The sequence below is a fragment of the Gadus chalcogrammus genome, chromosome 16, assembly GCF_026213295.1.
Source record: "Gadus chalcogrammus isolate NIFS_2021 chromosome 16, NIFS_Gcha_1.0, whole genome shotgun sequence".
Lineage (NCBI taxonomy): Eukaryota > Metazoa > Chordata > Actinopteri > Gadiformes > Gadidae > Gadus > Gadus chalcogrammus.
In genome coordinates this window covers 8,845,073-8,861,985 of record NC_079427.1, presented here as the reverse complement: position 1 = coordinate 8,861,985, position 16,913 = coordinate 8,845,073, and the positions used below count along the sequence as shown (strand labels likewise).

The following is a 16,913-nucleotide window of genomic DNA, read 5'->3' as shown; positions in this document are numbered from 1 at the left end:
TACCCATCACACCTTAGCTACACACACTATCATCCTATCTACCTACCTACACGCATCCATTAAGTCTTGCTCGCACTTTTGGGAAATAAAGCCTATAAACCTTGGAACTCTGACTGGACAACGCTGTGTTCTCCCCGACTCCCAATTCGTCTTAAGCCAGCACTTAGACACTCCTCTTTACAAAGTGTATCCCGCCAGTCGATCTCCAGTGTTGGTGTAACACACTTAGACTGTATATAATGCAGGTTAAAGGTGACATATTATACCACCAGGTGTGAGTGTAATTAGCAATTATAAGCCATTTTGAATTTGTGCAGCCTCTGACATCAAAGGTGGGCGTGTCCACCTAAATGTGTGCTGGATAGATCAGTCTACCGTCATGCATCTAGGTGGACACGCCCACATGTGATGTCAGAAGCTGCACATTTTCATAACGGCTTGTAATGGCTAATAACATTCACGCCTGGTGGTATAATGTGTCCCCTTTAAATGACTTTCTATATGTGTTAATTGGTGGGGACGTATTGCAAGCACAAAAAAGCATCTACAAAACGTGTACATTTGCAATCAATGAGATTATGACCGGGTATTCGAGTTTCTGGGTATTACCGGCATTCCTTATATTCAAAGACGGTCCGTTGTCAATGGGTTTGTGAGAGAGGAAGAGTGAGAGATATTCAATAAAATAAGATTCATCCACTTTAAATAGTAAAAAATGTGTCCCTGTATGGGTAACACTATGAGTTTATAGCGTCGTCAAACGTTATGATAAAATCAGTCGACAGGTACACTTTGGTTGCCATTAATATACCTGCATGCCTACTACCATGCAATAAAAAGTATATGTGTGAAAAACATTTCAGTAGCTTGGGTCTGGCATGAGCAACTTTTCATAGGAGCATGTCCCAGTAAGGTAGATTGACCTTACAATATAAGCTGAGGTTTGTTCTATTAAAAAAAAATATTAATAAAACTTATGGTTTGATAAATATTGGAAACATTTTGGATAATGTATTGGCACTGCGTACTTTATGTTTCAGGAAAAATGTATCACATAATCAAAACAAGCAACATAAAAGTAAAACTTCTAAAAGGAAGACTAATTTCTAGTTTGTGCGTGTAAGTATTTGTGTGTTTGTGCAATGAAATCAAACATTAAGTAAACACCACTATTTTTATTTTGTGATTAATATACCTTGTGTTGAATGATAAAACACATTTTGTGTTAATTAACCGGCTATAAACCTCAATGAACTTGCCCTAAGCCCCAAACAACTGGACCTTACACCCAATTACCTAGCCCTAAAACCCATCCAACTGGCCCCAAGACACAATTTACTGGCCCTAAGGCAACACTTTGTCGCAATATCAATGGGCGTTCCTTTTGTTAAAGGCCAATAAAATAGCTTCCAATCAGCCCTGCAGCTGCAATGCTGCATCTCAGTAAAGGTAAGATGCTTGTGAAAGGAGAGCAAGTATTCAGCAATGTGTGTCACACAGAGTCTTGAGGAGTTTTCTAATGGTGTCACTGTTCTTTTGCCTGTTTAATAACTACCACTATTTAAGTTGCAGTGTTCGGAACAGGTTGATTTTATGGCGTCTGGTATTGCATCTTTCAGCTTTCGTGTTTACCGCTTATCCAAACATCTTCACACTCACCCCTTCAGTTCATTGGGGCCTCAGCAAAACACCCGTCAAGTGTGAAATCGATCGGGTCAATGGTTGTCAAGAAATCGGGGGATGGACGGACTCCTTCTGTTATAGTTAGATGATATCATGCTGTGTTATATTTGGGGATGTCAAACGATTTAGAATTGTTATCGCAATTTATCACATAGTAATGGGGAGTTAACTCACGAATGATCATATTTTTTTAATTATATTTTAAATCCATTCCAATTGAAGTTGAATGAGATTACGAAATGGAATGATATTATCATTCATACCAAATGTACTGAATAAGCAACTACTAGACCAAGTGATCTTGAGGGAGATTTATTGACTCACTCAGTGTAGTTAAATTAAAATAAGAAGCACCACAGATTTGGGAATTGTTAAACGTCATCTCCTGCAAGTGTAATTGAATGCAAAGTAAGTGGAACCAAAAAAATAAAAAAATTCTGATACAAATATTCACTTTCAGTGGGCCAAACCTTGATAAGTCACAAAAAAAGAAAAGAAAAAAATGTGTGTTAATGCGTTAACTTTTGTTAATCAAATTTAATTAAGAGTGTGGGTTATCTAGCTAATTTTAGCAGCCCTAGATATTACTTTATAATTACTCCCGTCCTCATACTGCTATAACTGATTAACATTTTTTTCTTGTATTTCTTCTAGAAAGAGCCCGTTCTTTGGAAACAAAAGCAACCTAACGATGAACACAAGTGAACCGCTGAGTAACTGGGCTATGCAACTAACACTACAGTCATTAGACCTACCGCCTGGCCAGGAATACCCAGTTTTTGTCTTAGGAACTCTGACATATATGACCATTTTGCTCTGCAATACACTGGTGTTTGCAACGATTGTCTTCACAAAGAGTTTGCATAAGCCCATGTTCCTGCTGCTGTTAAACCTACCAATAATGGACATGATTGGTGCCACTGCTTTTCTACCACAGCTAGTAACCAGCATTTTGACCAAGAACCGCTCTATTTCCTACCCTGGGTGCTTATTTCAGGCTTTTGTCATTCATTTCTACGGTGCAGGGAACTTCTTGTTTCTAACAGTGATGGCCTATGACAGGTATGTCGCCATATGCTTGCCCCTTAGGTACATGTCTATCATGAATCCGAAAACTTTAATGAGACTCATTATTGCCATTTGGTTAGCAGAGATTTTGTTTTACATAGTGTTATTTTCTTTAGTTGCCAGGTTCCGAATTTGCAGGACTCATATTGTCGATATTTTCTGCAACAATCCAGCTATGCAAAAACTAATCTGTGATGACACAAAGTTCAATAACTACTTTGGCTTGTTTTTCACTGGCGTAATTCAAGGAATACCGCTGGTTATAGTAACATACACATACATCCAGATCTTGTTGACTTGTATGATGACGAAGCAGGCTGATGCGAGAGGGAAAGCTCTCCAAACATGTGGAACACATCTGGTGGTTTTTTTATTCTTTGAATTCAATGCTGCCATCACTTTGATCTCTCACAGATTTCAGAGTGTGTCCCCATACCTGAGGAGAGCTGTGGGTGTATCAATTATTATATTTCCCCCAGTACTCAATCCACTTATATACGGGTTAAAGACAAAAGAACTTCAGGAAAGCATGATTAAAATGTTTAATAAAGTGAGGTTAGCCTACAATTGATAAGATAAGATAGATAATAGTGTGTTTGCAAAGAAAGCCACACTTTGGTTATCATGTGCCTATATTTTTCTTTTTTGACCCCCCAATTTTGCGTACATATCTGCTCCTAAAGTTTTTGGGGTATTAATATGAAAACACTAGCAATAAGTCAGTGCGCTCCTACTTTCAGAGACCAAGGATTGCAGACTTTTTTTAATGGCGATCTTCATGTATTTTATAGTATGGTATCATTTGATTTTAAAATTGAATAAGTCAATAGCGCTAAAATCAACCACTCCAAAGCTCAACAACTGAGAGTTGTCAAATTAAATAGATCCATGTAAACCGGAAATGTGGAGGCCTTTTTTTTACCAGTGTGATGACAAGGGTCGCAATGAAGGCCTGTTGATGGTCCTGGTGATAAGGAGACGCCTCGTCAGTGATGACGCTCACGAACATGCGTAAGCGTGAGCGTCATCACTGACGTGGCGTCACAGATGGACAGGTCAACCCATTTACTAATTTAGATAATTTCTGTAAAAGTTCCATCTATTTACTATTGAGCCATTTAGCAGATGCCTTTATCCAAATCCATTAACAATGAATTTAGATGCTTGTCATTAAGGAGCAGGCAGATGTTCACCATTTTACAGAAGGATGTCTACAGGTAGGCTGCGGACATTAGGGATGGAGCCCAGAACCTCTGTGTTGGGAATTGAACCAGTCTGACCATCTGTAAATGCAGCTTCATAGCTGTAGCTCTATCCTATTGGTAGCCTCTGACTTGAGTTCAGCCCCCCACCCTGGTCTGTTTGTTTTGTATTTCTCTCTTGGGTCTCCCTTGTTTATATGATTATAAAATATCTGTCCTGGAGCACTGCATGGGCAGAACATAAATACACTGAACATGCACGGTATCAATAACTTTTGATGACCGAAGTACTATCTAGTGTAACAGGTAAGATATCAAGAGGTTAGCAATGAATATTGAGCTGTTTGAAGTGTTAAATAAGATATTGTGACTTCTCTCCAGGAAAATGTAATTCCTTGACAACAAGGTAAATACAATAATGAAAATAAATGATAGCCCTGGTAACTGGACACTGGAGCTGACGATGGAATCATTAAATATACCAGCTGGCTACATTTACCCTGCTTTTGTTTTTGGGACCCTTACATATGTGATTATTCTGCTTATTATTAACCACCTACCCATCACACCTTAGCTACACACACTATCATCCTATCTACCTACCTACACGCATCCATTAAGTCTTGCTCGCACTTTTGGGAAATAAAGCCTATAAACCTTGGAACTCTGACTGGACAACGCTGTGTTCTCCCCGACTCCCACTTCGTCTTAAGCCAGCACTTAGACACTCCTCTTTACAAAGTGTATCCCGCCAGTCGATCTCCAGTGTTGGTGTAACACACTTAGACTGTATATAATGCAGGTTAAAGGTGACATATTATACCACCAGGTGTGAGTGTAATTAGCAATTATAAGCCATTTTGAATTTGTGCCGCCTCTGACATCAAAGGTGGGCGTGTCCACCTAAATGTGTGCTGGATAGATCAGTCTACCGTCATGCATCTAGGTGGACACGCCCACATGTGATGTCAGAAGCTGCACATTTTCATAACGGCTTGTAATGGCTAATAACATTCACGCCTGGTGGTATAATGTGTCCCCTTTAAATGACTTTCTATATGTGTTAATTGGTGGGGACGTATTGCAAGCACAAAAAAAGCATCTACAAAACGTGTACATTTGCAATCAATTTGATTATGTCCGGGTATTCGAGTTTCTGGGTATTACCGGCATTCCTTATATTCAAAGACGGTCCGTTGTCAATGGGTTTGTGAGAGAGGAAGAGTGAGAGGTATTCAATAAAATAAGATTCATCCACTTTAAATAGTAAAAAATGTGTCCCTGTATGGGTAACACTATGAGTTTATAGCGTTGTCAAACGTTATGATAAAATCAGTCGACAGGTACACTTTGGTTGCCATTAATATACCTGCATGCCTACTACCATGCAATAAAAAGTCTATGTGTGAAAAACATTTCAGTAGCTTGGGTCTGGCATGAGAAACTTTTCATAGGAGCATGTCCCAGCAAGGTAGATTGACCTTACAATTTAAGCTGAGGTTTGTTCTATTAAAAAAATAAATGAATAAAACTTATGGTTTGATAAATATTGGCAACATTTTGGATAATGTATTGGCACTGCGTACTTTATGTTTCAGGAAAAATGTATCACATAATCAAAACAAGCAACATAAAAGTAATACTTCTTAAAGGAAGACTAATTTCTAGTTTGTGCGTTTAAGTATGTGTGTGTTTGTGTAATGAAATCAAACATTGAGTAAACACAACTATTTTTATTTTGTGATTAACATACCTTGTGTTGAATGATAAAACACATTTTGTGTAAATTAACCGGCTATAAACCTCAATGAACTTGCCCTAAGCCCCACACAACTGGACCTTACACCAAATGATCTAGCCCTAAAACCCATCCAACTGGCCCCAAGACACAATTTACTGGCCCTAAGGCAACACTTGAACACAATATCAATGGGCGTTCCTTTTGTTAAAGGCCAATAAAATAGCTTCCAATCAGCCCTGCAGCTGCAATGCTGCATCTCAGTAAAGGTAAGATGCTTGTGGAAGGAGAGCAAGTATTCAGCAATGTGTGTCACACTGAGTCTTGAGGAGTTTTTTAATGGTGTCACTGTACTTTAGCCTGTTAAATAACTACCACTATTTAAGTTGCAGTGTTCGGAACAGGTCGATTGCTTGGCTTCTGGTATTGCATCTTGCAGATTTCTTCTTTACCGCTCATCCAAACATCTTCACACCCACCCCTTCAGTTCATTGGGGCCTCAGCAAAACACCCGTCAAGTGTAAAATCGATCGGGTCAATGGTTGTCAAGAAATCGGGGGATGGACGGACTCCTTCTGTTATAGTTAGATGATATCATGCTGTGTTATATTTAGGGCTGTCAAACGATTACGATTTTTTTTTTGCGATTTATCGCATAGTATTGCTGAGTTAACTCATGAATAATCGTATTTTTCAAATTATATTTTAAATCACTTCCAATTGAAGTTAAGTGAGATTGTAAAATGGAATGACATTATCATTCATACCAAATGCACTGAATAAGCGAATACTAGAACAAGTGATCTTGAGGGAGTTTTATTGACTCACTCAGTGTAGGTTGAATATGAAACTTACGGAACACCACAGATTTGGGAAATGTAAACAGGCAGTTACTTAGAACAATTGTAAACCAACAGTGACTATAAATGTAGTTAAATTAAAATAAGTAGCACCACAGATTTGCGAATTGTTAAATGTCACCTACTGCAAATGTAATTTAATGTAAAGTAAGTGGAACTAAAAACAAAAAAGAATTCTGAAATTAATATTCACTTTCTAAAACCTTGATAAATCACAAACAAAAGAAAAAAAATGTTTGTTAATGCGTGTTAAGAAAGCATTCATGGGTTATTATCTAGCTAATTTTGACAGCCCTAGATACATTACTTTATTATTACTCCTCATACTGCTATGACTGATTAACCTTTTTTTCTTGTATTTCTTCTAGGAAGAGCCCGTTCTTTGGAAACTAAAGCAACCTAACGATGAACGCAAGTGATCCGCTGAGTAACTGGGCTATGCAACTAACACTACAGTCATTAGACCTACCGCCTGGCCAAGAATACCCAGTTTTTGTCTTAGGAACTCTGACATATATGACCATTTTGCTCTGCAATACACTGGTGTTTGCAACGATTGTCTTCACAAAGAGTTTGCATAAGCCCATGTTCCTGCTGCTGTTAAACCTACCGATAATGGACATGATTGGTGCTACTGCTTTTCTACCACAGCTTGTAACCAGCATTTTGACCAAGAACCGCTCTATTTCCTACCCTGGGTGCTTCTTTCAGGCTTTTCTCATTCACTTCTACGGTGCAGGGAACCTCTTGTTTTTAACAGTGATGGCCTATGACAGGTATGTCGCCATATGCTTGCCCCTTAGGTACAACTCCATCATGAATCCAAAAACAATAATGAGACTCATTATTGCCATTTGGTTCGCAGAGATTTTATTTAACATGGTATTGTTTTCTTTAGTTGCCAGGTTCAGAATATGCAGGACTCATATTGTGGATATTTTCTGCAACAATCCATCTATGAACAAACTACTTTGTGATGACACAAAGGTCAATAACTACTTTGGCTTGATTTTAATTGGCGTAATTCAAGGAATACCGCTGGTTATAATAATATACACATACATTCAGATCTTGTTGACTTGTATGATGACGAAGCAGGCTGATGCAAGAGGGAAAGCTCTCCAAACATGTGGGACACATTTGGTGGTTTTTTTATTCTTTGAATTCAATGCTGCCATCACTTTGATATCTCACAGATTTGAGAGTGTGTCCCCATACCTGAGAAGAGCTATGGGTGTATCAATTATTATATTTCCCCCAGTACTAAATCCACTTATATATGGGTTAAAGACTAAAGAACTTCAGAAAAGCATGATAACATTTTTTAAAAGAGTGAGGTTAGCCTACAAATGACAAGATAAAATACTATTGCAATAAAATATCATTAGTGTGTTTGCAAAGAAAGCCTCACTATTGTTATCATGTGCCTATATATTTTTTTATACCTAATTTTGCGTAATTATCTGCTCCTACAGATTTTGGGGTATTAATATGAAACCACTGCGAAAAAGTCAGTGCGCTCCTACTTTCAGAAACCACGAATTGCAGACTTTTTATAATAGTCATCTTTAAAATAGTAATATTTGATATTGAAATTGAATGATTCAAAAGCGCTAAAATCAACCATTCAAAGCTGAACAACTGAGAGTTGTTTCGAACCTGGTAAACGGACAATCCTGGCCGTATTTGTCATGGTAAAAAAATTTACGACGTGACCCATAATACTTGCCTGGAAAGTATTTTCTGTTCCTGGAAAGTTTTGGAAGACTATGAAACAATTGTAAAAACTGACCAAAACTCAAATTACCAAGAATGCCCAAATTTATGGTATTTTTTTGATTATCTTAAAAATCGGTTATTGCTGATTTATTGCTGATTTATAAAAAAATAAAATTATTCAATTTAGCATTTTTCCATAAATCACAAGTCCGCTTCCCAGGGATCTATAACGTGGTGCATAAAGCTCAATCAAACAAAAACAATTAGCCACATTATTCAATCAATCACAATACCGCTTAAAATGGCCCATAAACTTGACCTTCATCAACTTTACTCAAACATTTAATTTCTGCATGTTTCTCCCCTGAACAATGTATTTGGGTTTGTCTTTATGCATTAAGGTTAACTTAAGAACGCCAGTCAAAAAAAAGAATGGGGTAGTTTGTGACAAATCAGAACCATTCAACTTGAAGATATTTTAGATATACACTTTTTTTTTAACAATGAATGGAGACATAAACATAGAGCAAGTATTTAATATAGCAAGTATATCTGTAAAAATTAGTTTTAAGAGTTGGGGGAAGAGTAGTCGTTGATGCATTTGACCTCAAGGCCAGTCGAAAGTTTCTGGGTACAGAATAAATGTGTCTACAGCCTTACTGTAAGCAGCATTGAGTGAGAGTCCTAAACCGATCTGATTATTAACATTCAATTATTCAATAAATACAATTAATAATCGTAATCTCTTTGGATTAAAGCGCTTTACACATCCCCACATCCACTGAATCATATGAAGAAAACCACACAGAGATCCATCTGGACAACAGCAACAAACTACGTAGAGTAAAACCCTGACATGAAGACTGGGATAGACACACATGGCTGTAACACATGGTTCCAGTCCCACGGTTAGTACACAGATCATGTCAAAGTCTACCCTGTCTAACTGGTCAACCCATTTGCTAGTTTGGATAATTTCGGTCAAAGATCCATCTATTTACTATTGAGCCATTTAGCAGATGCCTTTATCCAAATCCATTAACAATGAATTCAGATACATGTCATTAAGGAGCAGGCAGGGGATCACCATCTTACAGAAGGATGTCTACAGGTAGGCTGCGGACATTAGGGATGGAGCCCAGAACCTCTGTGTAGGGAATTGAACCATGTTTGACCATCTGTAAATGCAGCTTCGTAGCTCTATCCTATTGGTAGCCTCTGACTTGAGTTCAGCCCCCCACCCTGGTCTGTCTGTTTTGTATTTCTCTCTTGGGTCTCCCTGGTTCTCACATGATTATAAGATAACTGTTCTGGAGCACTGCATAGGCCGAACATAAATGTACAGGTCATGTATGATACCCCAGGTCACTGGACATTGGAGCTGACGATGGAATCATTAAATATACCGGCTGGCAACATTTACCCTTATTTTGTTTTTGGACCCTTACATTTGTAATTATTCTGATTATTGTTAACTACCTACCCATCACACTTTAGCTACAAACACTATAATCCTACCTACCTACCTTCACAAATTATCGTCCTACCTACCTACCTACCTACACACATCCATTAAGTCTTGCTCGCACCTTTGGGAAATAAAGCCTATAAACTTTGGAACTCTGACTGGACAACGCTGTGTTCTCACCGTCAGCCCCATTGGTCTCAAGCCAGCACTTAGACATTCCTCTTCACAAAGTGTATCCCGCAGTCAAGCTCCAGTGTTGGTGTAACAAACTCAGACTGTATATAATACAGGCTAAAGGTGACATATTATACCACCAGGTGTGAGTGTGATAAGCCATTACAAGCCGTTTTGAAAATGTGCAGCTTCTGACATCACAGGTTGGCGTGTCCACCTAGATGTGTGCTGGATAGATCAGTCTACCAGCCTACCCAGTGGACTGTAGCAAACCTTCCTCATCTATCCGTCATGCATCTAGGTGGACACGCCCACCTGTGATGTCAGAAGCAGCACATTTTCAAAACGGCTTGTAATGGCTAATCACACTCACGCCTGGTGGTACAATATGTCCCCTTTAAATTACTTCCTATATGTGTAAATTGGTGGGGACGTATTGCACGCACAAAAAAGCATCTACAAAACGTGTACCGTATTTTCCGGACTATACGTCGCTCCCGAGTATTAGTCGCATCAGTCAAAAAATGCTCCATGACGATGAAAAAAACATATATACGTCGCATCGGTGTATAAGTCGCATTTATTTTTAAACATTTAAGCAAGAACGTTTAGTCTGGAGAGACTGAATAAAATTGCAATAGCAATATAGGTGTGTCGGTCCCACTCGTAGTTCTGAGAGTATACCGAATTCAGTGACACCGGGATTCCACCGGACGCGTATGCGCCGCGGTCCTAAACCTGAGCGCACGATCGGGAGGTGGAAGTTGCCAGCGGAGGGCTCCAGTTTTCGCCGGCCAAGTCATGCGCTGTGATATGTGTGACAGATGACAGCTATGTTGCACAACATTGCAGCTAAGGCTGGGGTAGCTTTGGTTGAACCGGAGGACATTGAGGACGATGACGACGAGAATATAATTTATTCGGTGGTGCACTAGGCTTGCAGCGTTCAGTTGTAGGCCTAATAAATGACGGTGCCATCTTGCGGCCGAAGATTATGTACGCACAATTTTGGTATATAAGTCGCTTCGAAATATAAGTCGCAGGGCAAGCCAAACTACAAAAAAACCGCGACTTATAGTCCGGAAAATACGGTACATTTGCAATCAATGAGATTAAGGCCCCGTCCACACGAAGCCGAAACGGGCGAAACCGTTACGGTTTCGATCTATCCGGTTTCGAAGTATCTCCGTAAAGACGAAGCCAAGCGAAACCGGATAGATCTGTAGAAACGCTGTAGTAAACATTCCAGGCCCATAAGGGGCGCTGCTTCTGGTACACAAATCCAGAAGAAGAAGAGGCGAGCATGCGCATAAAGGCTGCCCCCCGAACCACTAACAACACAAACAAACAGCTCTTCTACGAAGGCGAACTAGATTCTCAATAAATAATGGCTTAGCAACCCAACAAGGGACATGATATGCTGCAGAACGATTACAAGCTTGTAGTCCGCCATCAACTTTTTTGTTGGGATTTCTGAGACTCCGCGGGCTTAAGAGCCATTGGCTAGGAGGTCGAGGGGTGGGGCGATGACGTCATGGTTTGCGGTTTCAGTCGGTTTCAGGCGTCCACACGAAACCAAAACGAAACCGGATAGATTTGAAACCACCTCCGAGGGTGGTTTCAGAAGTTTGCGGTTTCGGTCAGCGGATTCGCCGGCTTCGTGTGGACGGAAGGCCGAACCGTACAAGACCTTTGCGGTTTCGTCATGAAATCGGCTTTGTGTGGACGGGGCCTAAGACCGGGTATTCGAGTTTCTGGGTATTTCCGGCATTCCTTATATTTAAAGACTGTCCGTTATCAATGGGTTTGTGAGAGAGGGAGAGTGAGAGGGAATCAATAAAATAAGATTCATGCACTTTAAATAGTAAAAAAATGTGTTCCTGTATGGGTAACACTATGAGTTTAGAGCATTGTCAAACGTTATGATAAAATCAGTCGACAGGTACACTTTGGTTGCCATTAATATAACTGCATGCCAACTGCCATGCAATATAAAGTTAGCTGAGGTTTGTTCTATTAAAAAAATAAATGAATAAAACGTATGGTTTGATAAATGTTGGAAAAATGTTGGATAATGTACTGGCGTTACAGCGTAATTTATTGTTCATGAAAAATATATCACGTAATCAAAACAAGTAAGACAAAAGTAATACTTCTAAAAGCAAGACTAATGTCTAACGTGTGTGTGCAAATATGTGTGTGTGTGTGTGTGTGTGTGTGTGTGTGTGTGTGTGTGTGTGTGTGTGTGTGTGTGTGTGTGTGTGTGTGTGTGTGTGTGTGTGTGTGTGTGTGTGTGTGTGTGTGTAATGAAATCAAACATTAAGTAAACACAACTATTTTTATTTTGTGATTGATATACCTTGTGTTGAATGATGAAAAAAGTTTTGTATTAATTAACCAGCTATAAACTTCAATGAACTTGCCCCATGCCCCAATTAACTGGACTTGCACCAAATCACCTAGCCCTAAAACCCACCCAACTGGCCCCAAGACACAATTTACTGGCCTAAGGCAACACTTTGTCACAATATCAATGGGCGTTCCTTTGTTAAAGGCCAATAAAACAGCTTCCAATCAGCACTGCAGCCGCAATGCTGCATCTCGTAAAGGTAAGATGCTTTTGGAAGGAGAGAGAGTATTCAGCAATGTGTGTCACACTGATTCTTTAGGCGTTTTCTAATGGTGCTACTATTCTTTTGCCTGTTAAATAACTACCACTATTTAAGTTGCAGTGTTCAGAACAGGTCAATTATTTGGCATCTGTTTTTGGTATTGAATCTTGTAGCTTTCTTGTTAACCGCTCATCCAAACATCTTCACACTCAACACTTCACTTCATTTGGGCCTCCGCAAAACACCCGTCAAGCGTGAAATCGATCGGGTGAATGGTTGTCGAGAAATCGGGGGATGGACAGACTCCTTCTATTATAGTTAGATGATATCATGTTGTGTTATATTTAGGGCTGTCAAACGAATAAGAGTTTTTATCGCGATTTATCGCATAGTAGGCTATTGGTGAGTTAACTCACGATTAATTCACTCACTTATTGTCTTAATTATATTTTAAATCGATTCCAATTGAAGATGAATGAGATTATAAAATGGAATGAGATTATCATTCATACCAAATGTACTGAAAAAGCAACTACTAGACCAAGTGATTTTGAGGGAGATTTATTGACTCACTCAGTGTAGGTTGCATATGAAACTTACGGAACACCACAGATTTGGGAAATGTAAACCGGCAGTTACTCAGCGCAATTGTAAACCAACAGTTACTACAAGTGTAGTTAAATTAAAATAAGAAGCACCACAGATTTGGGAATTGTTAAATGTCATCTACTGCAAGTGTAATTGAATGTAAAGTAAGTGGAACTAAAAAGAAAATAAAAAATCTGATACAAATATTCACTTTCTGTGGGCCAAACCTTGATAAATCACAAAAAAATCAAATAAAAGAATGTGTGTTAATGCGTACATTTTTATTAAGAAAATTAAAATAAGATAGCGTTCATGTGTTATTATCTAGCTAATTTTAACAGCCCTAGTTATATTACTTCATTATTACTCCTCATACTGCTATAACTGATTAACCTTTTTTTCTTGTATTTCTTCTAGAAAGAGCCCGTTCTTGGAAACTAAAGCAACCTAATGATGAACACAAGTGATCCGCTAAGTAACTGGGCTATGCAACTAACACTACAGTCGTTAGACCTACCGCCTGGCCAAGAATACCCAGTTTTTGTCTTAGGAACTCTGACATATATGACCATTTTGCTCTGCAATACACTGGTGTTTGCAACGATTGTCTTCACAAAGAGTTTGCATAAGCCCATGTTCCTCCTGCTTTTAAACCTACCATTAATGGACATGATTGGAGCCACTGCTTTTCTACCACAGCTTGTAACCAGCATTTTGACAAAGAACCGCTCTATTTCCTACCCTGGGTGCTTCTTTCAGGCTTTTCTCCTTCACTTCTACGGTTCAGGGAACCTCTTGTTTCTAACAGTAATGGCCTATGACAGGTATGTCGCCATATGCTTGCCCCTTAGGTACAACTCTATAATGATTCCGAAAACTATAATGAGACTCATTATTGCCATTTGGTTCGCAGAGATTTTGTCTAACATATTGTTGTTTTCTTTAGTTGCCAGGTTCAGAATTTGCAGGACTCATATTGTGGATATTTTCTGCAACAATCCATCTATGAACAAGCTACTCTGTGATGACACAAAGGTCAATAACTACTATGGCTTGTTTTTAATTTGCGTAACTCAAGGTATACCGCTGGTTATAGTAACATACACATACATCCAGATCTTGTTGACATGCATGATGACGAAGCAGGCTGATGCGAGAGGGAAAGCTCTCCAAACATGTGGAACACATCTGGTGGTTTTTTTATTCTTTGAATTCAATGCTGCAATCACTTTGATCTCTCACAGATTTGAGAGTGCGTCCCCATACCTGAGAAGAGCTATGGGTGTATCAATTATTATATTTCCCCCAGTACTCAATCCACTTATATATGGGTTAAAGACAAAAGAACTTCAGAAAAGCATGATTACATTTTTTAAACGAGTAAGGTTAGCGTACAAATAACACATCATTAGTGTGTTTGCAAGGAAAGCCACACTATATCATGTGCCTATATATTTATATTTTTCCACCTTATTTTGCACAATTATCTGCTCACAGTTTTTGGGGTATTAATATGAAACCACTACGAAAAAGTCAGTGCGCTCCTACTTTCAGAGACCAAGAATTGCAGACTTTTTATGAGCCATTTTTATAATAGTATCATTTGATATTGAAATTGAATGAGTCAAAAGCGCTAAAATCAACCACTTCAAAGCTGAACAACTGAGAGTTGTCAAATTGAATAGATCCACGTAAACAGGAAATGGGGAGTTTTTTTGACGACAATGGTTGCTAAAAATCCCAGTCAAACCTAAGCGGCTTCGCCCCTCCCCGTTTTAGGAAAAAATCTCAAACCTGGTATCTGGCCAATCCTGTTCTGATTTGACATGGTACATTTTATTGCCTACGGGACCCATATTGCTTGCCTGGAAAGTATTTTCTGTTCCTGGAAAGTTTTGGAAGACCTTGAAACGATTGTAAAAACTGGCCGCAATCCCAAATTACCAAAAAATGCCCGACCTTATGGTATTTTTGGATTTCTCTTGAAAATGGAATGTTGCTGATTTATTGCAGATTTATACAAACATATGACTATGCAAATTAGCATTGTTAAATCAATCACAAGTACACTTAAGAGAACCCCAGGCACCAATTTTTTTTGTTGGATTGGTGCATAATGCTCAATCCAACAAAAACAATCTGCCACATTATTCAATCAATCACAATACTGCTGCTTTAAATGGCCCATAAACTTGACCTTCATCATTTTTAGTCAAACATTTAATTTCTGCATGTTTCTCCCCTGAACAATATTTTTGGGTTTGTCTTTATGCATTAAGGTTAACTGAAGAAAACAAGTCAAAAAAAAGAATGGGTTAGTTTGTGACAAATATTTAACTTGAAAATATCATATATCAACACTTTTTGGAATTCTGAACAATAAACTGAGACTCAAACATAGAGCATATTAAAGCAAGTATATCTGTAAAAATGAGTTTTAAGAGTTGGGGGAAGAGTAGTAGGCTAGTTAATACATTTGACCTCAAGGCCAGCCGAAAGTTTCTGGGTACAGAATAAAAGTGTCTACAGCCTTCCTATAAGCAGCCTTGAGCGAGAGTCCTAAACCGATCTGATTATTAACATTCAATTCTTCAATAAATAAAATTAATAATCGTAATCTCTTTGGATAAAAGTGCTTAACACATCCCCACATCCACGGAATCATATGAAGAAAACAACACAGAGATCCATCTGGACAACAGCAACAAACGACATGGAGTAAGACCCTGACAGGAAGACTGGGATAGACATACATGGCTGTAACACATGGTTACTCTCCCATGGTTAGTACACAGATCATGTCAAAGTCTACCCTGTTGTAGAATGTTGGTGTATTTTAGTGTCTATCTGTGTTCACATTTCTAGTCTAGGAACAGGCCAGTGCCTCTCACACTGATACAAGGTGTTATTTCCAACATTCCGCCATTTGTTATGTCTCAACAAGGATGAACCCACCTGGTTGTCTGGGACATAGCCAGGGCCATATATACCCTATCAAGGGTGAGAGTGCTTCTGTTCTCTTGTTCTTCATGTTTTCTTTAATATAACACTCGCCTCAACCCTTTGGTTCGGTGAGAAGAGGGTTCGACAGACAAGGAACACGTCTCAAAACTGCTCCTCAACCGCGTCCACTATAGATTATTCAACCTAAGTCTGTATCGCGCCGTATTACATCCTCGAATAAACCATCTGTTCAACCATCTTATCCAACCTGTCAAGTTGCTTTGATTTCGACTTCAAGAATTACGGAAAATACACAATGCAGAGTCTATACGAACAGTTCAGAAATAAGCTGAAATCTAACACTGTCTAACAGGTCAACCCATTTAATAATTTGGATCATTTCTGTAAAAGATCCATCTATTTACTATTGAGCCATTTAGCAGATGCCTTTATCCAAATCCATTAACAATGAATTTAGATGCATGTCATTAAGGAGCAGGCAGATGTTCACCATCTTACAGAAGGATGTCTACAGGTAGGCTGCGGACATTAGGGATGGAGCCCAGAACCTCTATGTTGGGAATTGAACCAGTCTGACCATCTGTAAATGCAGCTTCATAGCTGTAGCTCTATCCTATTGGTAGCCTCTGACTTGAGTTCAGCCCCCCACTCTGGTCTGTTTGTTTTGTATTTCTCTCTTGGATCTCCCTTGTTTATATGATTATAAAATATCTGTCCTGGAGCACTGCATGGGCAGATGAGGTGTGAGTGTATAACATTCACGCCCGGTGGTATAATGTGTCCCCTTTAAATGACTTTCTATATGTGTTAATTGGTGGGGACGTATTGCAAGCACAA

At 38.9% G+C, this 16,913-nt stretch overlaps 3 protein-coding genes across 3 annotated transcripts; all 3 read left to right on the top strand.

The window, feature by feature from the left end:
* Positions 1-2,374: 2,374 nt before the first annotated feature.
* Positions 2,375-3,322, top strand: LOC130405356 (olfactory receptor 1509-like). Its single transcript, XM_056610417.1, has one exon. It carries the CDS (start codon positions 2,375-2,377, stop codon positions 3,320-3,322), a length of 948 nt encoding a protein of 315 aa, XP_056466392.1.
* A 3,602-nt stretch (positions 3,323-6,924) lies between these two features.
* Positions 6,925-7,904, top strand: LOC130406607 (olfactory receptor 1509-like). The gene has a single exon (XM_056612272.1). It carries the CDS (start codon positions 6,957-6,959, stop codon positions 7,902-7,904), a length of 948 nt encoding a protein of 315 aa, XP_056468247.1. The 5' UTR covers positions 6,925-6,956.
* A 5,541-nt stretch (positions 7,905-13,445) lies between these two features.
* Positions 13,446-14,513, top strand: LOC130406604 (olfactory receptor 1509-like). Its single transcript, XM_056612268.1, has one exon. It carries the CDS (start codon positions 13,563-13,565, stop codon positions 14,511-14,513), a length of 951 nt encoding a protein of 316 aa, XP_056468243.1. The 5' UTR covers positions 13,446-13,562.
* The last annotated feature ends 2,400 nt before the right edge of the window (positions 14,514-16,913 follow it).